Here is a 27171-nt window from a genome sequence, read left to right on the forward strand (position 1 = left end):
ATGTTTTACTCCTTCCACTTCAGGTTAACACCTTGGTGACGAAATCAGTTGTCCAATGCCGCCATAGCAACGGTAAGTTCCTTTTTCCTTAAGATTTCCAAACTGTGATTTTGAAGATGAACTGATAGCTTTGTCATTCTTTTGTCTGAACTAACTTGTGAATGAAACAAAATTTGAAAATGATTAATGATTTGAACACCTGTCCTTTTTTGACATAGGGCCCAGCTATTAATGTGACACACAAAACTAACCGAGAAATATGGGTGTATACAAGTACTTGCTTCAATCTATGTGGAACAAAATGAAGGGATGAGCTTGTGTTTTTTGTTTTCAAAAATGTATGACTCGTGCTGTGGGGTATCGATACAAATGCCGCCCTCAACCGTTGTGTTGAAAGAGGATAGTTTAATCAGTCCCCAAAACCACCTCATCAAATGGATACAACGTTCATTGCTCAAGTGGTTGGTGCGCTACCCGCGAACATGTCTCGCAGTTTGATGCAGGCCGTGGTTGATGTTGTTTATTCCGATAGTGCGCGTGCGAAGAGAACCAACGTTCCGGCTGCTTGAGAAGCCGATTGTTTCGCGAATAAAACCCGCCACTTTTGCAAGTCAAGAGTCTCATCCTTCGCTCTGAAGCCGCACTTTCTAAGGGCTAGTTAATATAGTCAAGTTTCATCGTGTGTGTGTGTGTTACTACGAGTAGGTACCGATCCAGTCGCCTCGAGTGCCAGTATGTGAATTTTGATTGTAAATGCGGCAGGGCAAAGTTTCCGCTCTCCGCATTAGACTTAAACACGAAGAGCAATCAATTCTAGGGGTCCTTGACGAAACACCGGCCGCGCTGCTCGATTTGCAATCCTGCGAGATTTTCCGAGAAAGTGAGAGAAACAAATAAACAGTCATGTGGCGATTTTTCAAATCATGGTATACATATACATGCTCACCCTGCATCAGGTTACGTTATTATTTTTTTCCGATTCCGTGATGTGCACTGATACTTATTATGACGACAGAATGCATTTTTTTTTTGCAGCCAACAAGTATAGTCACTCACAGTAATGTGGATAACGTCAGCTGGTCAACGGCATTGTTCGCGGACTTAACTTCCTTTAAGCTGCAACCTTCGCTCGAATTTAAAGTTATTTACAAATCACATGATATCATTTCAGTCACGTATGTTGTTCGAATGCTTATTAAGGTAAATGACTTTACTTGGTTGCAGAAAAAAAAATGCCGACTGGATTCCATAATTTACCTGTGATTCTTGGTGGCGTTTCTCTGTCCTCTGCCATCTTAACCGACATAATTATGCAGACGGTTTAATGTACAGCAACACAATTTAAAAATAATATGTGTTTGTTTTGATCATACGATAACCTTATGTATAGGTCGTTGGTGATTTCTGCTCGTCCCATTCATTTGTAACTCTAGGCCTATGTCGTGAAAACCCGAATGATCAATCGCAAGTTAGCTTAAATTATTTAAAGCGGATGGAAAATGTCTGTGGACAGAAAATTCTCTGTGGTTGCCTGGGATGGATTATATGGTTTCCTCCCGGTTGGGTGCCGTATTGGTTTGCATGGTTTGACTTCACGCATGATTTACAGGCTTGGTTACATGCATGGCCTACAGTCCCATGCCTGTAGCTTATAGGCCTAATCAATCTTTTTTATTCCTTACTAGACGTTTTGAAGGCTCTATGATATGAATAAGACATCACATTGTGAATTTTTTATTGAAACTCCCTATGCTCAAGATGACTTTATTCAGTACCCGATAGGCTTTGTGCATGGTTTGATTCAGAACACAATCCTCTGGAAATCGTTCAGTTGCTATGGGTAGAGGCAGGTAGGTTGTTGCCATTACAGGAGAGTCATTTCACGCTTCGTGCCGGGTTTTAATTTCTAGTGAGAGGTGAACCATGGAACACTGTGCTGTAATTACATCAGATACGTTTGTTTAAGAAGTTAGTTGCAAACAAATTGATGCATATCGGGTTCCCTTTCAATGCATATCGGGTTCCCTTTCATGTTTTGAAGTATTTCAAGTTCAAAATTGACTGGAGCTAGCAGTCAGTTTCTTTGTCCAACTTTTAAACATTATAATTCACCCCGTCAGTTTCCATTTGTGGTTAATTTGAACATTTTTAGAATGATTCAGAACAATACATTAACATGCAAATTGGCGTTTGTGTGGATGGGATTGTTAGCAAAAATAATATCGGATTACCTAACTTCAATAACTCTCGGTCAGTTATACGAAATAGCCTTCAACTGTAACATATGGAATTGTGATTTCAACTAGGGCCTACTGATTAAAAATAAATCGGTTTCTCTCCTCGTTATAATGTACACAGACTTCAAGCGTGAATATGCTAAGTATATTGAAGTGTCGATATCAGAAATGTTACCCAACTCATCGTCAGGGCTCGTGCACCTACACGCTTGCGAATTCTGAATTACCGTTTATCAGCTTAAATTGTGCTATACAAAGTTTATATTAAAAATGTGGCTAAATATTTTTAAAACAAAATGTTTAAATGTCCACATATCTGTAACTTAGAATATCTCAGAGGTAAGCATTCACATTAGTAGTGATCGAGTACACACCAAATTTGTAAATAACTAGAAGAAAATTCATATACATGTGTTTATATGTATATTCATAAAAAGATCAACTCGACTTTTTTCCACAGAAAAGGACAGGCTCCCTACTTCTTTTTTTTTTTAGGGTCAATAGCCGAACACACTACAATAATGCCCAACACGACCAAATAAATGATATTATTTTGAGCGTTTTCAGGTCGGCATGTGTCGGCCAGCCCCCACCGCGCAGATTTCACACATGGTTTCCCGGTTAATATTTCGTCCTCTCCGGAGAATAATTTTCCCCCTTCGGGCAAGACGAACCGTTCTCTACAATTTTTTTTAGGGGTGAAATCTGGGTTGTTTGTCAGAGAGGAAATTGCGCTTCATATGGGGCAAACTCCGCTCTGTTATTGGAAGATCCCCGAAGAGTCAATCGAAAAGGGTGCCGTATTAATACTTGCAGCTATATGTGCCCAAGTGTGTGATATGAATAGACAGTCAATGTCAACTACATACTTCAAATGTTGTGTAAGACTCCGCCTCAGGTATGATGCCCTTTTATGTGAGTCGTGAAATCTTCCATGAAATAGGTCAGATAATGTAACGTCGTTCTCCTCCTTCGTAATGAGATTTCCGTTGTGAGGTTTACACAGGCAATCAGTAATGACAATCTCGATTTGTATACACTATACCGGTAACATATATCATTCCAAATAACATAAACAGGAAAGACTCCGCAAATTAACGTTGCGATTATTTTTTTTTCTCCCCCTGCAAATCATATTAAGGAATTACAAATTATTAAAACACCTGTATAGTTTATACTGAATAGTTCGATGCAGAAAAAAAGTCAAATGACCTAGCCCGCTGCCTGCCTGATTGGGTGTGCAAGAATAGCAGACTCCCTGGAACCTCACATACAGAAGCTCTATATTAATATTTGCGGTATAGCCTTGGTAAAAAAGTTCGTTTACAAAGGTCAACAACTGGAAAACCGCTGTATAGGTTTGATCACAAAAACAAGATGCGTTATAATTATAACACAGTTTAGTAATGTCGTTTGAAAAGAAAAAAATAATAATAAAAAAAAAGTCTCAACCCGTGATTTATCTATGGTATAAATTGGTATTTGGTACTGCGTTGACCAAAGGGAGGGCGACAATTTCTTGTCAAGAGGGGTCAATAGCTGAGAAATTCAAAAACGCGAAGTAGTTGCGGAAGGGGTAGGAAGAGGGGGCGACACTACCGACTCTAGGTTGCGCTGTTACTTATAGAACATTTATATTACTTCCATTGCCAGCTGTTTGTAAGCCGACTGCGAACTTCATCTAAAAATGGGCGTTGGACGAGAAACGCGCGGAGTCATGTTCAGACCGGGATTATGAAAATTGTAGTTTCGTCGGTCATACATAAGTAGGTGATCTTGGGAAGGCAATTCGCGTCCCTTGTATATCATATCCTCGTCATACGGATCGGCTAGTTATGTTTGGCACTATTACGTTCACATGAAACGAGCGCAAATACGTGCATGAGACATACACAAGGATTACATTCAGTACTTCAGTTGGTACACCTCTATAGGATTGTTTTAATCTACATGTGTACACACAATTGTCGAGAGCCGAACTGCACTTTCAAATTTACAGTCTGCTAATTTATGACAGCACCTCTCAAAGAAAATGCCTCGATTTGCTGTGCTTCTGTTCAATCTAAGACTACAAACCGCCCCTTAGTCAGCACGTCCATTTACTTAATTCGTTTGACAGCTGTACTAAAGTGTCAGTGCTAACATTTTTGAAACGATGCTTTACAACAAAAGAATGTGCCGGTTTGTCTATTAGGCCTACGTGCATTTTGAAAGGGAGCTACATCCCTTCGATTTCTTCCTGGAAGAGTTGAAGAGCAAAGTCCACGCTTTTTGTGTTTCATTTTATTAAACGGCGGACGATGTTTCCACCGCTTCTTTTCTTCGAGGTAATTTTACGGTCGGGAAGAAGTTGCTTTGTTTTCTAATATCAAGAAGGCGCCTGTGGACTGCTGCATCACATAACATGAACATGTTCAGGGGATGTAACACGGATTTACATGCATCCGAGCATCCTTTTAAGCACAATGTTTGTAATTCGTACAAGCCGACTTGAGCTGGCTGAGTAGGTAAGGTTCTCGACTGCATGTGAATGCCTGTGTATCAATGCAATAAAAAAGCTATACATGTAAATAGTAAAACGTTTTGATAACTAGTGACCTCGGGTAGAGGTTTAATGGTCACGATATTTCTAGTTTAGTGAGCTGGCTGAGTAGGTAAGGTTCTCGACTGCATGTGAATGCCTGTGTCTCAATGCAATAAAAAAGCTACACATGTAAATAGTAAAACGTTTTGATAACTAGTGACCTCGGGTAGATGTTTAATGGTCACGATATTTCTAGTTTAGTGATAGGCCAAACCACTGTAAAAACGACCAAACATGTTGGACTGCATTGGAAGTCTTAATGAGAATGTCATGTCTGTGTCCAAATATTCCGAACGCACCATCGCCCAGGCAATGACGCTGAACTACGAGGTCACGCCAGCAAGGCGACTTTTGCAGGGCATGGAGATGGGAGCCAGATGGATCATTATTATAGTCAGGACGTCATTGAAGACATCTAGCAAATGTGACATTATTATGTGTAAATGTCCAAAATGAAAACAGTGAAATTCGGGTGACATTTTGATCCGTGCATAATATACGCCCTCAGCGGTGATAATGGAAAGGATAACTGGTGCTGAAAGACACTTGGACGTCATTTCTTCCATGAGACCGGGTGCGTTACTCTCACTGGCAGACCTTTGGATGTGTGGTTTATGTTTTTTTAAATTTATTTTACTGCAGTTCCTTATCAATCACGGAAGGGGTTGATGAAAGTTTGTTGTTTTAAGCTAAGTTGTGATATACTTTGTGCTAAGGATGCAATTACTCATATTTATACAATAAATTGAATTCCGTTTGCATTTATCTTGCGCTTGACATTTTGAAAAATGTTTTTCGTATTATACAGAAAACCTTTTTTTTCCTAGCAATTTTTGTTTCGAGTAGCCCTGTTACATTTACTACAGACGTCAGTGAGTAACGGACAGTTTCTATTTCGATTGATGTTGTTACCAGCGTTGAGAGGAACGTTCGCTGCAATTTCCTTTAAAAAGGTACTTGAGATCAGCCTCAACAAACCACTTCACTCTCGTCAACAATCTATACAGGAATCTACAGCTAGGACACAGAGATGCTCTTAGATCTGCGCGAACTGTGAGATGCTCTCAGATCTGTGTGAAAAAAAAAACAGTTTTGGAGAGACGGGACTAAACACACTTCCATCAGTGACCGCCGTACGCGGTTAGTAAACTCCCTCAGCGCCAGGCTGTGTCATGTTTTTTCCCTTCTCCCTCCCAGAAAGCCACCTTCGGCTTGTGTCAGTGTCTTATAAGAAGGAGGCCGTGTACATCTCTGTTGTCTCATAATGTCATCCGTTATGAGGCTATAGAGACCACTTCATCAGTCTAATGCAAGCATGCCAGGAGGAGCTCGATTTGGCGCGCGTGGAGAGAGCTGACACGTGACCCCTGCACAACGCCCGCTTCGTCGAATGAGGTGTCTGCATCGACGGATATTAATTTTCATAATGCCCGGCTGGATTATCCTTTATTTAAGCAACAAAAAGCCCCTCACAACTGTGTGACTAGCGGGGGAATGAAAAGGCACTTGGCAGTGACCGTGCGCTAGGCCGTGTTACGCCTGTGTCGTTCGGGACTTAGGTTGGCATGTTTCAGACCATCAGTAACAGACTACGTACCAGCACCTACGTTACGCGCACTGATCTTTGTCAAGAGATGTGAGTGCCCATCACATAAAATAAGAGTGCCCATCACCATGTGGACTGTACCTTCCCCAGCGTACGCAGAATGGACGCACAAGGTAAGAATTTACCATGGATTTCATATTAGGCCAGTTGTACCAGGAAGACACTTTTATTTGAATACTGATGGTACTTCAAACGTCACTAAAAATCTGCTGCTGGTAAAGTCAATTTTAGTTTCCATCTCATTGGTATACACGTTTCCGCTCCAGCTTAATTTACTCGTTGACTTGTGTTGTGAAGGCCACATCATACACTCATTGTGACAATTGACAATTGCACAATCCTCCTTGAATTGTACGCCGTGTCATGCAGCAGCATCCATTCTGTCCGATCTTGGTCCTTCAACCTACGACTCAAACGCCATTTCTATGCACAAACTGCGATTTGACAAGATCAACATCAATATGTAAAGGCTTTCCACTGCCCCAAACAGTCGTGCCAATGGTGGTGCTGAAAATAGTCTCTAACGATTACCAGCTGAAAAAGGTAGCCGGACTTGAAATGTACCTGTGCAATTGTGCATAACTTGCAGGTGGTGAGTGCACACATTTTAATAATGATTGTCCCTGCATATCCGCAGAACTACCGGACCTATCGATGAGTTCACAGTATTTTCGCAGACACTTTGGCGACACACAAGGACGACGATTACTTATTGAGGATAAGTGCTTAGTCATTAACAAATGGCGTTTGAATTGAAGCCAAAAAGTATCGATAATAAAACAAATTGTAATCAGAGGTATACTCAAGTGAACGGTAAATATCCAGAAAAAAAATAATGCAAATGAATTTTCGTGTTAGCTCGAGAGAAAAAGAGAGAGCAAGCAGTGATCAGGTTTAAATGCTTTTGATAAGGGCAGCTCACTTGGTCTTTCCATATACTCTTGAATGAACTACACTATATACCCACATAAATATAATGAGCTCTTTTGTTGGGTCGTAAAGCTAGGTCAAATTAAAAGCCAACCATGAAGAAAAATCTGTTCTGTTCCCTGAAAGGATACAATTCTTCATTATATTTCGTGGATTTGTTTCCTGGTAGATCCCTAGGGCACGATATCACTGTGGCACCAAAGGTAAATTTCCCCTTACAGCGGAAATATCCACTCACATCGCTAAGTGTACCGGAGACACCAACAAAACCTCGCGAGTTAAAAGCAAACGGCCTCCGCCGAAGCCGTAGCGGGATCTAGATGCCCCTTGCTTTTTACTAAGTAGGAAAATTCCCAACAGGGACAATCCTCGTGATGGACATGAAGATATACATCTCTATCTGTCTCTGTCTCTCAATGTGAGTGACCGTGAAGGTGAGTTGAGTCGCCTCGTGGGCATCACGTCTAAACACTAGCAAAGATTGTGAAAAAAAGTCTTAGCCAAACGGGTCTTCTCAAAGCAAAGTTAATCTCTTGTTTCAGTCGCATCCAGCTGAACCGAAATATATTTTCGGTTTTTTCTGTTTCGAGTCAAATACTTGTTTTCACAAAAACGCTTTCAGTAATGCATTCAAGTAAGGATACGGCCCGGCGAACCCTTTAAAAAATTGCATCCAACTTATTTCAGGTTGTGTTCAATTGTTAATTTTTTTAGGGGGGAAAGGCTCCATTATAGTTAGGGAAGCTCTAAGCTAATAACTGAAACATTTTATCGCAAAAAAGAACACCTCACTCTTAAAACAGCCCTGGCTAATTTCTTTGGTTCCTTGGTGCCGTCTGATGTCTCGTCGCTACGGAAAGCGGCAGCTCATTTTGGCTGATGTCACAAATACTTCAACTACATGTAGATTGTGTAGTTGACAATTCCGTCTGGAACATAGTTAGGCCTATATTTGACCGAGTCGAGATTGACTGCATGGAATCGGAATTCATGTTTTTTTTAGGCGCCTGTGCATGGATTTATGAATTTCTTTTTGAGTGGAAATGGTGATCAGTGGCATGTGACGTTTACATTTTGGCGTCCCAAATTAACTCGCTCTCAACTCGAAGCAAAACTTGCGATTGCTATTTATTATCTACAGAATTTACATTTAACATCCGAGTGTATTCGCAAGTCAACCAAATGTACGCAATACCTACCTGAGCATTATCTCAAAACGCCCCTAGTGGATAAAAAGCTCTTATTAGCGAATTCGAAAGATGCTAGTTTAACCTAGTTTCCCAGTTCGCGTCCGACTCTTTCACTTTTTATCTGTAAAGCTTTCCATCTTATATTGCGGGTTATAAAGGGGAAAGACTATAAAAATACGGTCGATCAACACATGAAATAAGATAACAGTAATGGCGACACCATAGCAATTTACTGTAGTCCTGCGCCGCAATTGTTATATTAGAGCGCTGTCGAAAGCCACTTGTCAGATCACTTCATCCGTGTTAATACTGACTTTAGCGGGTTCCATCTTCTCCTTTAGAACATCACCAAGCTCGCGGTGTTAAGGCGCGTATTTCGGGCAGACGGTAGCTGTCATCGCGTTGATAAATGCTCTCCTGATCCACTAAAGGTAATCGACCATCGGCTTTCTCGCAATATCGAGGTTTTAGGCCCGTATATTGTCGAAACATTCATTTCTTCGTCAGTCGAGCTTTTAGAAGCAAAAATTTAGCACTGATGAATTTGGAGGAATGGATGCATGCTTGAATGTTCGGTTAGCACTAAGTACCACCTACGCGTCGAAAGGGAGAAACATCGGTCGATCGTCAAACATGATTGCACCGATTCCTTAGCGTTCTGCTAAGGCGATCTATAACCTTGACTACTCGACGATCTATAAACATGACTTGTTAAAAACAACCCTTAACAAAACAAATCAAGCCTGAATGAAACTTCGAACAGAGTATCTTAGTTTATACGTAGGCCTAGACATTAAACAGTGGGATTTTGCGAGACGTTTGGACTTTGGGGCACCTTATGAGAGCTATACTGTACATCGTGTTTGTACCGTTGGATTGTTTTGGGACAACCTGATCAACATCAATAATATGGTTGCCTATAGCATAGGGAATCTGTTGGTTTTCAACAGATACCAAATTGTGATTACGGGTTGGTCGTCAAACCAAACCTGCATGCTGACGTACCCAGATGAGACTGCAACTAACGCATTGCAGGGATAGCTGTGCTTCATATTTTTGATTATAAGTTAATGTCGTGCACGGGTTATAGGCCGGACGAAACAAACCATGCATGAAATAAGGTGCTAGAAATGTTTTAATATTTTATTAATACATTTTCGGTACAAGTGCAACATTAACAGTGGGCATGTGGTAATGTTGCAATTTACGTGGTAAGATTTTTAATTTCATCAGTTTGTTTGGTAGAAGGAACAAGCTCAAAAAGGAAACTTTGAAATGAAGTAATGAAAAAATTGTTCACTGTAGTGAAAAACCAATCATTTTAAGGAAATAACATGCCCCCAGTGTCTAACATTTCGAACTTGTTTGATTTTAAGCCCGGGAATGAGTTTGTTTAGTAATTAACAAAAAATCGTTTTCAATGTATAATGTCTTGTTTGCATGCTCTAGCTTTAAGAGCGCCCTCCGGAACCTTGGCTTTATTGATTTTTTTCTATAGGCCTATTCGGAATGTGTTACAAAAAAAATAATAAGCGATTGTTATATACTGTACAGAAAACAGTGAATGTTTACTGCGCGTGGAGGTCTGTAATTAAGTAAGCTCGTTTCACGGTATGCTGGGAACATGACATGTGCAAGATTGCCTTGAACCACATGCTTGTTAAGAAGGAAAAAAAATCATATATTGAAACAAAGTTTAAATTTAACAGCCGAGGAAAACATGCATTCTAGTGATCTTTGCCGATAGTAGGCCTAACAATGGAAAGATTAAAAGGCAGATTGAAAGACGTACAAAGGGTGGTTACTTGGTAGACTGAAACCTGATGACAAATATTTTGCAATCGAAATTGTTCTTAATGTTTTTACTTCTTCAGTGTTTATGTAACTAAAGAAACCCAATGGGTCTGTTGTGATGAAGCTTGCTGGTACTGAATGCACTTGTTAATATTTTGGAATCGGTTTTTAATGTGTAACACGTATATTCAATGACTTTCGCAGGTGAATGTTCACCCGTTTACAAATGAAGAAACCACCTCTTGCAATTTGACTTTGATTTACCGTATGTAACGCACAGTTCATGCGAGGATTGCGTTTCACGCAGCCATGTAAAATTTCTCCGACAAATTGATCCGGAAATTTACGGCATCATGCTCCTAAAAAAAGACAAAAGCCAGACTTGTGTATTTAAGCTGTTAGCCATTGAGGTAGGCCCACATATCAAAGTACAGATCCAGGTTCATTGACGTATACATGATATCTTGGGACTCCTATAGCCTACATTTGTGTCAGTCCTGTTCTTTTTTAGGGGGAGCAACGACGACGTTTGCTGAACCGTTAAATATTGACAGAGTCTCCGTGATGCGGACAGAGAAGCCACGCTGCTCTCAAAGACCTTTCTGCTCTGCAGGGTCTGTGAGGCTTTGATGAGTGGATACGCAGCCTTCTGGGTATTTTCTTTCTTTCCTGTCTTTTAATTTGACGATCATACGTCACAAGTTGGAATGCACGGGTCCCTCTATATATATGCCTATGGCTTCGGTGAAATTGGTTTGAGTTTGCATCCGTCCGTGTGCAATTTGTTTGTCCTTTGCCTGGAAACAGTTTTGTTCTAGGTCAAAGAATTCCTTGGCGGATTCCCATTATGGAACGTGTACGTTATGCAGATTTACGGAGACTGCTGGCTTTTTGACTGCTGGCATTTAGCAGTTATTATTTTTTTTTAAATGTAATTTTTACTGCTGATTAACTCTTGAATGATAAAAATGACGGAAAGAGTCAACTATAATTCTACAGAATGTCCTTTGAAAAAAGAGGCAATGTCGTCGAGATAGCGATCATGGCACGTAAAGTCCCTCCATCCTGCCCCCCCCCCCCCCCGAGTAGAGCTGTCACATTTGAATTTAAGCCAGGATGAAAGTGTCCTCCGGCCTAACATTTATATCTGGAATAGGACCAGCAACTTTCGTATTTAATTTATTAGGCAAAACATTGTGAAAAGGGTTAAACCAGGAAAAGAAAATTGAGAAACGCGGGAGGTCATTTCACAGGTGTAATGTCACAACACCTTTAGTAGCTGCCGCACCTTTGAATAACCGTGACCTAAGTTCAAAGATTGCAACCGGTATCTGGAGGAGTACAGTTGACCCCTTTGGTTGGATTCAAGGGGCAGCTTGTATCCGTTATTACTACCAAGCCATGTAATTCACACTACGATTTCAGTAGCGGATCCAGAGGGGGGTTGGTGTGAGGTTGCAACACCCCCACCCCCACTTTCAGCCGCTGACTGATGTTGTGATACTAGTAAAATGAGGCAAAAAAATAACAATTGAAAAGCTTTAAAAGTTCCTTGATTTATTCATTTAGAATGCAGGAGAAAGCATCGTAGATTTCAAAATTGTCCAAGGGCATGGCATGCCCCGGATTTCGTAGCAGGGTGAACCTTCGGCACACCTTAGGCTCCATCTCCACGCTCCTTTTATCAATTCTCCCCCCCCCCCCTTTCCGGAAAGCTAGATCCGCCCCTGGATTTGCTTCCAAAGAATAATTATGTGCAGTTTGAACGCAATTCTGAACGCTTAAAAAGTGGGGCTTTTGTTTGTCAACACTTAAAGACACAAAAAGGTAAAATTGTAGTTTTGAAAGGTTGCCCATGGTAGAGGGCTACAGTTTAAAATTGATTCTTTGAGAATAGGACCGCATGGTAAAACCTCAACGCAAGACACGGCCGGTGTCATGAACCGGTCATTTATTTCCTCCCTTGCTGTGTTGATACACATTTCCTGCAAATATTTCCCCGGCGTATCCTATGCAAACCTATGGTAGTTTACACTACCAAGGACGAGGTGTAATTAAGCCAACCTGAGCGACGCGTCGGCACCTGTCTCCACAATTTATGAAAAATTAATTAACACAAAGCAAATCAAGCGGATCTCTCGTCATCGCCGGCCACAATAATGAAATGTGTGCTCAAAAAGAATGGATAAAAAAAAAATAATTGTCCAAGGAGCGACTATATATAAGGCTGGCTCGATATTGCAGGGCTGGTAGTTCATTAACCACCGGGCGACATGATTGTCAACATGAGAGGTATAAGATGTGTTTTCCTGTCTGGTAACATATTGGACTTTTATCCTGTCCACGACAACTTATCGTGTCGTCTCTGCCTTCCCAGACATGGAGTCAATGTATCCTAGCAAGGATTGGCTGGACATTTAGCGCCATCTTCTTCTGATTTCTGAAATATTGTAAGTTTGATGTATTTTTAATTTTCTCCTTTCTGCATTGTATAAAAACCCACTTATTTCTTCTTTACCTCAATTTCTTTGTTTTTGCCGTTGTTTTGGGGAAATGCAGAAGTGAGTGTGTACTAACGCGCAAGAAATTTGATTCCTTCTTGTTGACGTCTTTGGTCCAATTAAAGGGCCCATGGAATGCATTTTTTTAGTGCAGTCTTTGTAAATCCACCTTTGTGTTCCGATTAACGTTATTTTCAAGTTTAATTTTGCCATTTTAAAGTTCCTTTCGGTGCCTTTTTGTTTTTTATGCTAATACGAATTTGCATATTAGTAAGCAAAAGTGTGAAATCAATGTAAGCAAAAACCTCAATGTTACAATTTCTCAATTGAAGCCCAAGGGGGGATATTCTAAATTTCAGGAATAAAACTGAAAACAAATTGATGACTTCTTATAACCTGAACGAACCATTCGCAGGGTCTCTTTTTATCTTTTCGTATTTCCAACCAGTCAGGCTTATGTGGAAATCCCGCCCGATAAGATCTTAATTCAGATAGCAAGATATTAAGAAAAACATGTCCTCGATGAAATTTAAAGGGGTATGAGTGTCTCCCTTTTCATGGTTTACTGAAATACATCTTCCATGTTCTAAGATTTTGCCAATGCAGATGACTTGGCTATATGCCTATTACTAAAAAACAAAGGTACATCAAATTATTAGGTTGAGCAAGGAGATTCGGTAAATTTTCTTAATCAACTTAATAAAAATTTAATTAATACCACAGTCGGTTTACCATTCTGGTTTATTTCATCGTTTCAAACTCACTGCAGTTACTAATAAAAAGACACGAATGGGAGACACACATCAAAATCAATGAAACTGTTATATTGATTAATTGCAGATTAAAATATTGCACTTTTCTATGCGGAACCCACGCAAACAAGCTTTCTCGTATATGGTAGGACTGTGAGTCATATAGTCACACTTACAAGCCGATAACTTACAATGTATAAGCAAAAAAGGGTTAAATATATGAATGGCGTAAATTAGGAAGAATCTAGATCTGTTGCCTAATTCAACTTTAAAGGTAAAATGGACAACTTGTCTTTTCTGCATTTTTTTTTTTCATTTGAAGCAACAACAGTGCTCAAAATCTAAAGACGGGTGCTTAACAACTAACCCGATGAAGTTTTAGCTCTGTGTTGAATGCTATATTTTTGGAGAAAACAATATTCTGGATTTTGATTTTAGTTTAAAAGGCAGGATGTCAAATTTGGAATTGCGCCCTCTCGTGACACAATCCCGAAATCAGCATTCGGGACATGATTCTCATTCAGCCGATTCTCACTGAACCCACGAATAATAGCAGCCATGCGCGCGTGGCGTGTGTGTTGTCTGTGTATATGGAGATCAATGGTGTTGTGTCAGCGCTTGCACCCATTCCCAGTTTTACCCAAATACAAACCAACTACAAACGGCCATTTCCAAAAATGTGTCACTTGTCATATCTGTTATTGTTAACTCCTTTTATTGTTTTCTTCAAAATGACAGCATGCCAGAAGGAATAATTTCACAGGGAGTTCAGTGTCATTACTGTATTTAAACCAATTAAGTTTTTTAACAATAATTTGGTTACTCTTTTAATAGCTGCAAATGATCCACTCTACCTTTAAGACTGAGCCTGTCTAATGTAATTATCTGGCCTGCTGCACCACTCGAATTTTAAGGCCATCTTAAGGCTGCTTATGCCTCCAGAAAAAGAGTGATTAATACCCCCCCCCCCCCGACGCATTCCGTATGAAAAGTATTAAATAAATCGGCCTGACTATGCTGTTATTATTCCGGGCATAACTTCATACGGATGACCAATATTAGCCAGTGCCAAGTCCACCGTTAAATTTCTGAGTGGTCACTAGTCAGTTCGACCACGGAGTTGCCAAACGGACCACAGGATAATTTGATATTTCCTCATGCCAAATTAGGAAATGAAAACACCATTGATTTAATAAGGGTTGTATATGATTCAATTTTGAAATACAACATGTTAAACTTTCTTATTTATACCCGGATATTAATCAATAGGGTGAAAGTGTGATCGCACGTTGAATACTTCGCTTGCTTGTTTGTTTGTTGGGTTGTTGATTTGTTTTTGAAAGAGAGAGAGGAGCTGTGATTTTGGAATCGTGTGTATAGGCATCACACTTTAGTTTATTCCTCTTCCTATTCTGAAAGCTACGCGACATCCAGTGTTTTGAATCGCTATCGGTGACCCGACCCGAAGGAATGACGTTACATTTGCCCCACAACTCCATTGCTTTGGTTTTACTTTGGCTGTAGGCTACATAGGTTATACCTTAAAACCAAAAGATTCTGACTATTTCTGATGAAACTAAGGTCCGGCAGCCACCATGGCACGTGACCAAAACGGGAGGAATGCCTCCCGTTTCCGAAAATGTCCGAAGTTTGCCGAATGCTTTTTGTCGACACTTTCGGATAGCACCTGGTAAAATTCCGGGTATTATGTAGGTTTTATTTACCTGTCATGCTCATTAAAGATGAAAGAAACATGATTTCATAATTAATATTCATTGCTTGCATGAAAAAAAAACCCTTGAGATTCGATGGCGAATTTGTGCATCGTGTATGCACTCGGATCGTAGGAGGAGAGGGCTTTGCTGTGTCATGTATTATTCTGAATCTGAAAGCGGTTACATATGGTTTATTCCAAAACTTGGCTTCGTCTCCAAATCGGCTTCGCCTGCTATTTGGGTCCCTAACTTTGAAGATTCCAGCTCATAATCAGTCATTGTTTTCTTACAGAAATATCAAACTGTACGATATATTATGAAGCAAATGATTTTCATTTAATGATAAAACCAAATCTGAAACAAATTCAAGCCAAAGAAACTTCATGTTTTTTTAACCGTTTGCGGCTGCCTGACCTTAGATTCTTCAGAAATAGTCAGAATCTTTTGGTCCCGGAACCAGACTACCTTAAAACGTCGCATATGACTGTATCATAACGTACGGTTTGCGCATGTGTGGCATGATTGTGGAAGCGCCGTGCAATCCATATCGCAGAATGCAACTCGGTAAACATCACGTGCAATCTTTTGAACTTTTTTTAAAACTTCAAAGAAAGAGCTCGATCGAGTTAGTAAAAAATAAGTTTCCCCCTGTCTGTTGATGTCGTCCCGCTTACTTTGCAATTTATCGAAATGGAAAGATTGTGTGTGCCTTTTGTTATGCCTAGAATAGGTAGAAAAGTCAGGTGAAGTTCCATTTCGTGGGTTCTATTCATACTTCAGTAGGTGACAGACTGACACAAAAGGACGGTCTGTGTTTCGATGTTTTGATTGATCGATATCCGCATTCCATATTATTGCCGCAACACAAAACACGAACATTGAAAAAAGAGTGTTGTGACGTGCGGCAAGTTGACGTTCATTGTGACATTCAATTAGGCGTCCAAGGTCTCTTTGCACGAAAAAAACAGTGCTCAATGGCACAACAGAACCTGCATTTTCAAAAATTCGCATGAGTCAGTGTTGCAATAGTTGCCATAACAAACTCTGCCTAAAGGAAATGGTGCTGTTGTTTCTGTAAACTCGGATTCGCATCGTCCTTGACTATAGAGCAGTATGTGTGTGTTGCCATATATCTACGGCATTCATATCGGTCGGCGGTCTCGTGTCAACAAGTCGTGGGAATGGACACCGTTTGGACAGGAATGAATACTGTCTGTGACCTTTTTCGAAACCATCTGCCGAGCGAGTTTGTCGAACTGAACTTAGCTGTACTTTTGACTGATCGATACGATTTGTTTTACGACCAAGCTGCCCTAATTAGACAAGTACACGATCCACGAAACGTTTTGTTCCTCGATCGTTAAATATCGGAGGATAAAAGACTCCGACGTTACAAGAGGAATATGCTACCCACTTTGGTTTACTCCCAAATGGTAAGATAAATGTTTGGTCTCAACAGAAACGGTTATCTGAATATTTAAACAATTATCGTCAAGATGTTGTCACGAACTAATACCCATTTGGACTTTGAAAATCGTTCTTATCGAATCAGTGAAACGCCGTTTGCTAACAGCTTCAACTTAATCTTATTCAAAACAAAAACGACCGCTGGTAGAAACAGTTTAAGGTAAGATTGTTACGGCATATGTCTTCAAGATTGGAATTTGACTGCATTTCTTCTCTACATTTTCTAGTAATCGTTCGCAAGCTGTTGGAAGATACAAAAGACGTTTTTAAAAGTGGTATTCTCGTCCGCCATTACATGCAGTGTTTTGAACTTAACATGCCTGAATACAGTCAGATTATGTTGTCTTCCATGACCATTTCTTTTCCCTCAAAGACTGCGGATGTTTCAGTTTCCAAGCTTCATGTTGTACACATATTAAAACAATATCTGACTGTCAAAACCCGACCTTATCGATCTATATTATGTGCAGGTAAACGGTAACATTTCTCATTCATCGCATCTCCATTTACTTGGAAATATTCCTACTGAGCACTATTTGTAAACCCGTTAGTGCATTGTCGTTCTAATGGATCGTCATTATTTACTTAAATATAAACAAATCTTCCCAGTGACCGGTTGGCTACCAGATGCAATTGGTTATAAAAGCCATTTCGAAAACACCGTGCAACTATAAAGTCGATATACAAGTTGGCATTTAAGGTACAGCCTCTGTTTTTCTAAGCAGAAATGATTCAATTTTTGGTCCTAATCAGATATTCCGCCAAGCCCGGAGGGTGGATGTCTTAGACCGTACCAATTACCGTGCCATCGAGCCATAGGCGTCACTAGGCCGAGCCCGTACGTGTCGGTGCATCTCGCGCACTGCTAGCCAGACATGACTCGGAGGAAGTCAGAAAAAGAAAATAGTGGTTTAAGTAAGGTGCTGTGCTATACATACACAAAAGCATGTGCCTTTGGCCTGATGATGTCGGATCGGATGACATTTCATTTGTTTTTGTTTTTTGTTCGTTTTTAGCCGAAGGGCTCGAGGCCATAACATCTTCCAAAAGCTCATTTGCAACGAATTGATTTACTGTAGTTTCGCTTGCTTCATTAATTCTAATGATGTTATCGTATCTTGATTATGTCGGCCTACGTGTTACAGAAAAAACTTTTCTGAAATTTTCTGTTTCCGTCTGTCAAAACTGTTTCGACGTTCGCGTGGTATAAGGACATTAACTCATAGTTGTTAGTAGGCCTAAGTAATTGGGGTTTTTTTCTGGATGATGAATCATGCTTTGAATATGGTCAAATTGTAGAAATCAGGATGAGTAGAGAAGCCTAGAGAGTTTTTTTTTTACTTGTTTCAGTCTGCCCTTGTTTTCCCCTAGGAGCCTCGTGATTTTCACCCCAGAGTGTCAAGTTGGATTCCAGAATGTGTAATCCTCGTGTATTTTTTTATTCTGTTGCAAATCCAAATTGGGGTCCAAAAGAAAAGTGCAACCAAGTTTTCCGTATATGTCGGCGCAGCCGGCTGACTTGTAAATAATTTGGTTCGCAGGGAAGAAAAAAAATAGATCTACATCGTGACGTCTTCCCGTTGGGTAATGAAACCACTCGAGTGTAACATGATCGAACTTTCCTTGACGGCTAAGCCCGTCAGTGTGTGCAGAGATTAACTATGTGCCCCAGTGTCTGTGGGTTACAATTCTGCTAGAGCTCGCTGCTTCGTTCTCGGCCCGTTGATTCTGCTGTGTCTTTTTCTGTCTGTGGGTTGCGCCAGCAGATTAAACAACAACCCACAGAGGGCCTACGTGCCTGGAACACCAAACGATGGAAAGGGGGGGGGGGGTGTTGCGAGACACAGAGCTGGGAAAAAAAGGAACGAAGTTAAGTCCTCACTCAGGATCCAGCGATAGAAATTAGCATTGCATCTGATTGGCCTCTGGGCTATTTACCCAGACTTTTTCCCCCACTGACCTGATATTACGCCTCTCAGAGATAGACTGTGCCATATTCGAACATAGCTTAGCTGCGGGCTGTTTGGTGTCAACCACTTGCTCATTTCCAACGCTAATCGTATTTATTCGGCAAAGCCACGCGAGACTTCACTGCGATAGCCCCGAGCCTCAACTAGAGACCTGCTGCTTCCTCCTTCGATTGATGTGCTCGCTGTGTTTCTAATTTCTCGCGCCGTGGCCGGATTCTTCGATTTTACGCTGTCGTGTTTCTAATTTCTCGGCCTTGCTCTTATTGTAGATTGACCCCTCCGGCCAGGCGCCCCTGCAGGTCAACCCCTAGCGTTTTTAGCGACAGGACACTGCAGAATACGGTACCTGATTTTGAATCGTCAGCTTCGTGACTTTTCACTCTTTATCCACGGATGTTGGAATATAATCATGCTCGCGGACGCGGTGTTAAACGGGGACGAATATTGATGGGATGGACGCAAGTCGCATGCCAGAAATCGAAAGCCATGGTGCCGGATAATATCGCCAGGTGAACTGCCCTGGATCAAGACGGTTTTTTAATTGAAAGGTTCGATGGAGCCTGCCCACGCCCTTAGATGACCACCTGCCATTGCGAAGCTGGATTAGCATTACATCTACGTCATAGCATATTTTTCTATAGTGTACTTGAAGTCGGTGTTCTTCAAGGAGTTACTTCATATACGGCTGCAGCTTCTCAGTAAAACGTTTTCAGATGACTTAGGCTACAAGAGGATTGAATCATCTTCAAAAACCAATCATACCAACATTTCCACTTTGTTGGATCACCTTGGGCAGAAGTCTTTACATCTGCCCTTGAATTGATTGATTGTTAACATCGGACCTGTTTGATGATGTTGCCCGTACTTGATGTAATGGACAATATCAGTCCAATATCTGCCATTTCCTTCAATTCCCGATGATTTTCTTTGCCAAAAATATAAATTTTCGAAAAGAAGGCTGATATTGTTGACGGTAGTTTACGGCACAGAATATAATAAACTACAAGATTTTATTGAAAAAAATCTGGATGACGTTTGGGATGAATGACTGCAGCGGACATTTGCCCGCATGCGCACATGTTGCATTTCACACGCTATGTTTCCTCTAGATTGGCTCCCTGTCCCTCCATTATCCTTCGGCTTTCCAATGTAGGGACAGGTAACTAGCATTGAATCCCGAATACATTAGGAGGTTTTGCTATTAATGTGTGCAAATTATATGCAGAACTACCCTAGGTCTGATTCCTGCCTCCTGATTGAAAAATCAAATAGATAATTTTAGCGCGGAACCAGTTTATTTCAAAATGGCAACAAGCTCATATATATTGCACGTCAGTGGTACTAACCCGTGGAGCTATTGTAACACTAACGTGCATTTGTGTAGTGATGAGCTTACATTTTTTGCTGAATTTGAAAGTATTTCTGGCAACTGTCAAATAAAAGAGGGGCACTACTTTCCAGGGGCACTACTTTCCTTTCATGCTATATGTGTTTGAAATGCTTGAAAGTTGCCTTTCAGTAAAGACACTGGCGATTTTGCCTACTCGTTAAAGAGTGCATTTTTTATAGCCTCGTGTTCAAATGTCATCCACGCACAAAGCCACCAACATCGTTTTTTATGTTGGGCACGAGCAGAGGTGATCAAATCGATGGCTTTACATTGGAACTAACTACCCGTCTACCTTTATATGGGAAGGACCAGCGGCCAGTCTATGTTCCCTCCCTGATTGGATGTGCGCATGCGATGTGCACTTTTTTAGCAATATAATGCCGACATCCAATTTCCTGATAATAGTCTGTATACTGGATGCCAAAATTGGCATAACTGGTCTATTTTGTTTATTGGGACTCCTTCAGATTAAAACAAAAATCGAGGTATAATGAAGCTCATATCGTCGTGGACTAAAACCTTAATTCATCATGACTAGCTTAAGCAAAAAGCGTAATACCAGAACAGTTGACTTTTTCAACATGCTTTTTTTAATATTGACAAATTGCGACACTACGTTTTCACAAGAATGAATGAAACTCATACTATACTTGCTGTTGATAACACAAATCGCGTTGCTTTTAATATAGACGATTCACAGAAGCGACAAATTAAATTTACCATATCCTCTTCATAAACGATACCCAGAAAAATCCACCGCACCAATGTATTTTTGTCGGTCGATCGGATGCAAGCGCCCCAGTGTAACAAAACACTATAATTTGTAACAGATACATTAGGTATGGGATAAAAATCGTTTCTACTCTAACAAGAAAGTGACACGTGATAGAGCGGAATCAATAGAATTCATGCGAATGTATGTGAACGCTATATTTAGATATTTGGAATGGGCATGCAGTGCAGGGCAGTGTAAATTTTGTGAGAACGCTATCCCACACCAGAGGCCTGTTATCCACTCGTTCCATTTGCATGATGCCTCTTGGAACTCCGAACCGAAATAGATGGTTCTTGCGCATTTGTTGTTTGTCTGATACTGTCATCAGTCAGCTGTTGGACAGCATTTTTCTTTTAACATTTCACCACTTGCAGGTAACTTACTGGGGATAGAGAACAGACAAACTTGAAATATGAGAGTCGAATCCTAATATCGCACAAGTGCTTCCTCTTTTAGCAAAGATTGAAAAAATTAAAGGTCTCGATATACAACGGCTTAGCAGTACGGATCCGTTTGTTAATTTGAAATCGTGTATGGCGATGTCATATTTTGATCTATTGCCTTGTTCAACATCATCATCAGGATGTCCGCAGACGAGCCTTCCTTCTATAGATCGCCAGGTAGAACGTTTTTCCATCGGGTTGGCCAGCTCTGTCGCAGTGACTACCTGAGCATCTTCAGAAAGAGCATCTTCAAGAAGAGCATCCACGAAGGTTGTCTGCTCTCTGCCTCGCTTCTTGTGGCCTCGCTTCTTCGGCTGCCAGATGAGCGCTTTATTAATAGCAACCAGCTCATGGTGGCGATGCCCTGCAAGTGCAATTCTTCTATGTGCTATGTCCTTTTCATGATCCCCTCAATTTAACTATTTGTGTGTGTTATTGTCATTTCAGGTGCCAGTGATGAATACCACCAACGTTTCAGCCGTGATGACCACAATGGCGCCTGGTACCACGACGTCAGACGATGGTCTGACGTCCAACGGTACCCCGCACAGCACACTGGCTTTGGTCTTCATCTGCATTAGCGCCTTGCTCAGTCAGATCCTGACCATCGGTGGCAACATCTTGGTCATGCTGTCCTTCAGAGTAGAGAGACGTCTACAGAAACCTAGCAACTACTTCCTTCTCAGTCTTGCCGCGGCTGACCTGATTATTGGGCTATTCTCTATGCCCATCTACACGCTGTATCTCATAATGGGTACCTGGCCCTTTGGTACCTTCGTCTGCGACCTTTGGTTGTCCATTGACTACTCATGCAGTGAGGTGTCTGTGCTCAACCTCATCATGATAAGCGCCGACAGGTTATGGTCTGTCCGCTCCCCAGCCAGGTACCGCAACAAAATGAACATGCGACGGGCTGTCATAATGATCGTTCCTACCTGGATATTGCCCATACTGTTATACTTCACCTCGGTCATGGGCTGGCCGTATTTCCATACCGGGGACCCGCGTCCAAGTGACACATGTTACGTTCCATTCTTGGTGAACTCTCCGCTCTTCATGGCCCTCTCGACCGTTATGGTGTACTGGGTGCCGCTGTTAATCCTGTTCCTTATGTACGCCTACATTTATAGGATTATCCGGAACCTATCGAGAAAGAAGAAAAAGTTTAGCCACCGCCGCATGGCAAACGATGAGTCGATCAGGGGTAGGGCGATGCGTCCACGGGTATCCCATGACCACCTGTATCCCGAGCGTACTCTAGAGCCCACAATGATGGAGAGTGAAGCACTCGGAGTTGGTATCACCACGGACGGTACCACCACCTCAACGACAGTCTCAGCCTTGTCAGCTGAGGCTAACCGGGTCAACGAGGTCAAGAGAAAAACTCCGCCTCGTAGAGAGATGGAATCGTACGACCACGACGATCCTAGTGACGAGACATCCTCGTCTGAGAGGCGGAATCAGAGCGAACAGCATCAGCCGCTACGGCACCAGTACCAGCCCAACAGTAATGGGAAGAAGCGCTCCAGCATCATCACCTTCCGATCTAGTGGTCGTAAGTACGAGGTCAAACGGCGTTCCGTCAAGGGAGAGAGGCAAAGCCGTAGCGAGCGCAAGGCCACTCGGACACTTACCTTCATTCTCGGCGCTTTCTTTATTACCTGGAGTCCGTACTCCACTATGGTGATGATTATGGGTTACTGTCCTGATTGTGTACCCATGCCCCTCTATGAATTCAGCTATTACCTTTGCTATATTAACAGCACTATTAACCCCCTATGCTATGCATTTGCCAATGAACTGTTCCGAGCAACCTTCTATAAGATTCTTACTTGTAAAGCATTCAAGAGAAGATAGTTAGATGTATCTTTTTAATGCTGAGTTTAGTTTTAAGGTGCATGGGAGTGTTTCCTGCCTAAGTAAGTGTTTCCTATGTCAAAGTTTCAAAATGTTTTTATTTTTCTAGATTGGTCACATAATTATATACGTTATAATAATTGCTTAAGTTCCCTGTATGCCTAATGATTGGCATCTGTAAATGATTTCAGCCCAAAAGCCAGTGAAATACTTTCGTGCACTTCCCTAACCTAGTTTTAACGGTTACGCATGTGTTTTTTTTGTGGGTTAAGCACTCAGAATGTCTAGACGGTGACTTTAAGACTTAACCTCGAACATTTTGAGTTTCATCGTTGAGATTGTCATAATTTAATTGAAGACCAGTACCGCCATGTTCCATTCTTTTATTATAAGCACAAAACCCTTCCGACGAGATTTTCTTTTACTCACCCTGTAGTACTTCAGTGCAAAATTGAACAGTTTTCTCTTTGTAATATTGACCGTTTTTATCAAAAGTTTAAAACATCTGGCAATATCCACTCGTTCTTATGATTCTGTTGTCAGATCTGGTATATCTTTTTATTTTACTTGGGTGCTAAAAAAATCTATCGTTTTACATTGTTCACCTATTGGTCGTTGGTACAAGAAACAACCCTCAGAGATTCGAGACGGTTATTCTCGTTTTATGCAGTATGCCTACATACATTCTTTGAAAATGTTATTTTTCTTCCTATGTTACCATTTTGTTAAACATGAGTTTGCCTTAATTTATATTTCGTTTGTACTATTTTTAACCCATGAAGAAGACCCAATCAAGAACACTGAATGATTTATAACTGTAATTTCATCGTAGCGTCAAGGAAATAGCATTACTGGAAAATCGTTTTAGCCAATTGAAAAATTTGTGTCGTTATGGCTTGTAAGAACAAAAAAAAAATACTTTCCCCTCAAAATAGGTGAGGAGGTGCTTTCGCGAACTCTAAAACATAACGAGCATAATTATTTGTCTTTTGTTACCAATTGGTTTTTTTTTTCAGAAAAGGGTTTTAGTTGTATACGTGACCATAATATTTAATACGTAGTGTCAAAGATGTCTGGCAGTTTTAAGAGAAAAAAAGACAAGATGAACATTTTGAAAATCACTTAGACAATCGAGTTTCTTCCAATGATGCACGAGGGTTTCTTAAATTACTACCCAGTTTTGTTACAGCAGACAGTATAGGAGGTATGTAGTTCTTGAGTTTTAAGCATATGTCACTTGAACAATGAATATTGAGAACGGTACAATTCCAAGGGGGAAAAACAACAGTATTTTAGAAGTAATAGCGCCCTGTTGAATATACAGCTGATGAACCCAAGACAAGTTTCACGAAATGAGATATAAAGAGGCCTTTGTCTGCTCGTTCTGTGGGCACGTTTCCAATCAAACGAAGGCTTTCTTGACACTGTCTGTCGGCAAGGCTTGAATAATGACATTCAGTGAAATCGCAGCCTAGCCGGGCATGTCAACATCAGGCCTTGTTCCGATGAGCGCAGGCGAGCTGGAAAGTGACAGCCGTTATCACCAGGCGACGGACTTAATAAAGACATCCTTAAATGACAGGCGGACAGACGTAATTTCGTGTTTTCGCGCGCGTTGTGGATGACTGACTTCACGACCTGGCCGACCTTTCTCCGTGTTTGTAGACATGGCTTGTCTGGTTGTGTTACTCAGTTTGTGTTGTTGACATTTTAATGCAATGACGGTGCCTGTAGAAAAGGTTTGATACTTTACTAAACCATACAGTGCTTATAGCTGTATTTCACGCAACACGTTACACCGATGAAATAAGAGACTTCTGTGTCTGTTTGTTGACCGAACTAAAATATGACTTGGCGACCTGGTGAGACAGTTGACTGACCAATCCTTCACAATTTGATCAGGAACAAAACGAAAGAAACTTTGAATTATTGTGACTTTTCAATAGTGTCGTTCCAAGTTTTGTTGACAATATTGAAGTCTGTGTTGTTCCAAATTTGTTGATAATTTCTTTTATTTCTTTTTTGATTTTTGAGTTAATTAGATCAAATTTACAACACTATTTTTTCAGAGTTATGGTCAATTTTAAGTTAATCATCATTCACATCCTGAGACGTGATACATTTGTAATTAAGTGAGGCGTGCATAATGTTCATCCACACACCTCAGCTGTACTGTATGTCCTTATGCCGACGAGACATGACTGCATGACTAAAGGAACATACCAGCAGGCCTAATTAACATTGATCTCCACCATAATTCTTTGCGTTGCTTGTGATTTGGATACGTATTTTGAGAAGTAAAACTGTGACAGCCCGTGATTCAGCCCGTAGTTCAGCCTGGTGCGATTCAGCACCGCGATTAGGCCCGAAATGTAGTGGATGGGAATGTGACATGACCAAAAACTGACAAGAACGACTGAACTGCGACTAACCGACCCCCCCCCCCCCCCAGTATTAAAAAAAGCGGAGAACGGGGGAATTTTGAAATTATCATTTTTCAAGCCTTGCATTGCATCCAAGCTATTTTCGTTGTCACAGAAAGTGGAGCATTATGCAAGTACCATTTTCTTTTGGAGAACATTAATCTGAGAGAATCATTCGTTTAAAATGGTAAATGCTTTGGAACGCGTTGTCACCGACAATGACTGTTTCTTGGTCAGAGTGCGTGTGCATTTATTGGCTGTCAAGTTACATGGTTGCTGGTAGGGATCATTCAAAACGAATCGTGAAACGTAAATGTTCTTTTCATTGCAACTTTATTTAAGGTTCCACGCAGAGGGATACGCGTGCGTAGACATCTTGTTTAGTCATTGTTACTAAATTTAAATAATTAAAAAAAAAACACCTTTGCACAGTGCAAAGAGTCTATTGGTGAATCGAATATATAAACTTTGCCAAGGGCGCTAGAGACCTTTAATTTCTGTTAGCTCTCGTTGGACGAATTAAGACCATGTACGTTAAAGGTACGGAATGTACGTTCCTTGTTTCTTGTTTATAGTAAGTGATCTCCCAACAAAGCCTTGCGAATTTGCTTTTCAGAGCTGCGAAATATTGTAGACGTTTCCAGTATGCTCGTGTCTTTTGTAAGGATCCCTATTGGTAGGGGCTTGCTCAAGTTACCTCGAAAGGTATCTCGTGCTCACGAACAATGACGATACACCTGGCTTGGTCTTGACATTTGTACTGTCTACGCAGACTGCGGTAAAATAACAATAATAATAAAAAAATTAAAATAAACATTTCTGTCGGGCCAATAAAAGGTTGACAAAACTCGTGTATATGAAGGGCCCTTTGATTTTTGTATTATTTCCTGTTGACGGGAGAAAAGAGGCAGCTGAGTCTGGCGAAGGGTGATGGGATTAGTTTTCTTCATAACCCTTAATAAGCTGTGTGTTGAGGTATTGACCAGTTATTGACAAAGACAGAGAGGGTGGGGGTGGTAATTATTTTTTTACGTCATGGTTGGGCTATAGAGTACTTGGCATCGATGTTGATCGAAATTTAGTAGGGCGAGAAGTAGGGACAGAAGCTTGAACTTCTCCCTTGCCCTCACACATGGAGGAACATAATCAAGTTTTGCAACTTCTTAGTCCATGTGGGGACACCGAAGAGAGCAAACGCCTCAACATTGTTTAAGTTTACAGTTGATTAGTTGATTTTTATTAAACAGCACAAATGCTGAATAAAATATGAAAACTGTGTGCGTAAAGCAGCGTATATCTATATAAGAGAAACTCGGCTGTAATATGGACCTGCATGATGTAGTGATTGTTAGTCGTTATTTATATTGTACATTTTGTATATAGTTTGAAGACTATACAGCGACTGTCGACTTCGAATAAACCACAAAAGATTGTTATACTTGTTCAGTAAGCCTCTTTTTGTCTTTCGTGTTTCAGCACACCTTACCTTGCCGAATGACTCTTTCCGTCAACCCGTTACATTACATAAAGCAAGAAA

The 27171-nt window shown here is 40.8% G+C and overlaps 1 protein-coding gene across 2 annotated transcripts; it reads left to right on the forward strand.

Annotated features, from left to right (window-relative positions):
• On the forward strand, nucleotides 1-27070 carry LOC119741929 (muscarinic acetylcholine receptor M3-like). 2 transcript variants are annotated; one of them, XM_038217886.1, is made up of 2 exons: nucleotides 1-72; nucleotides 21802-27070. In XM_038217886.1, exon 2 carries the CDS (start codon nucleotides 21811-21813, stop codon nucleotides 23209-23211), a length of 1401 nt encoding a protein of 466 aa, XP_038073814.1. In that variant the 5' UTR covers nucleotides 1-72; nucleotides 21802-21810; the 3' UTR covers nucleotides 23212-27070. The 2 variants fall into 2 exon arrangements, with proteins under 2 accessions (XP_038073814.1, XP_038073813.1); XM_038217885.1 differs by lacking the exon at nucleotides 1-72 and adding an exon at nucleotides 16427-16742.
• The last annotated feature ends 101 nt before the right edge of the window (nucleotides 27071-27171 follow it).

This window comes from Patiria miniata, unplaced genomic scaffold (genome assembly GCF_015706575.1).
Source record: "Patiria miniata isolate m_02_andy unplaced genomic scaffold, ASM1570657v1 HiC_scaffold_5, whole genome shotgun sequence".
Classification (NCBI taxonomy): Eukaryota; Metazoa; Echinodermata; class Asteroidea; order Valvatida; family Asterinidae; genus Patiria; species Patiria miniata.

Excerpts from the sequence above, each read along its gene's own strand:
- LOC119741929 (XM_038217885.1), top strand. The coding sequence starts at position 16,713 with ATGCTACCCACTTTGGTTTACTCCCAAATG. Across the intron at positions 16,743-21,801 it reads CTTTGGTTTACTCCCAAATG|GTGCCAGTGATGAATACCAC; the intron begins GTAAGATAAATG and ends TTGTCATTTCAG.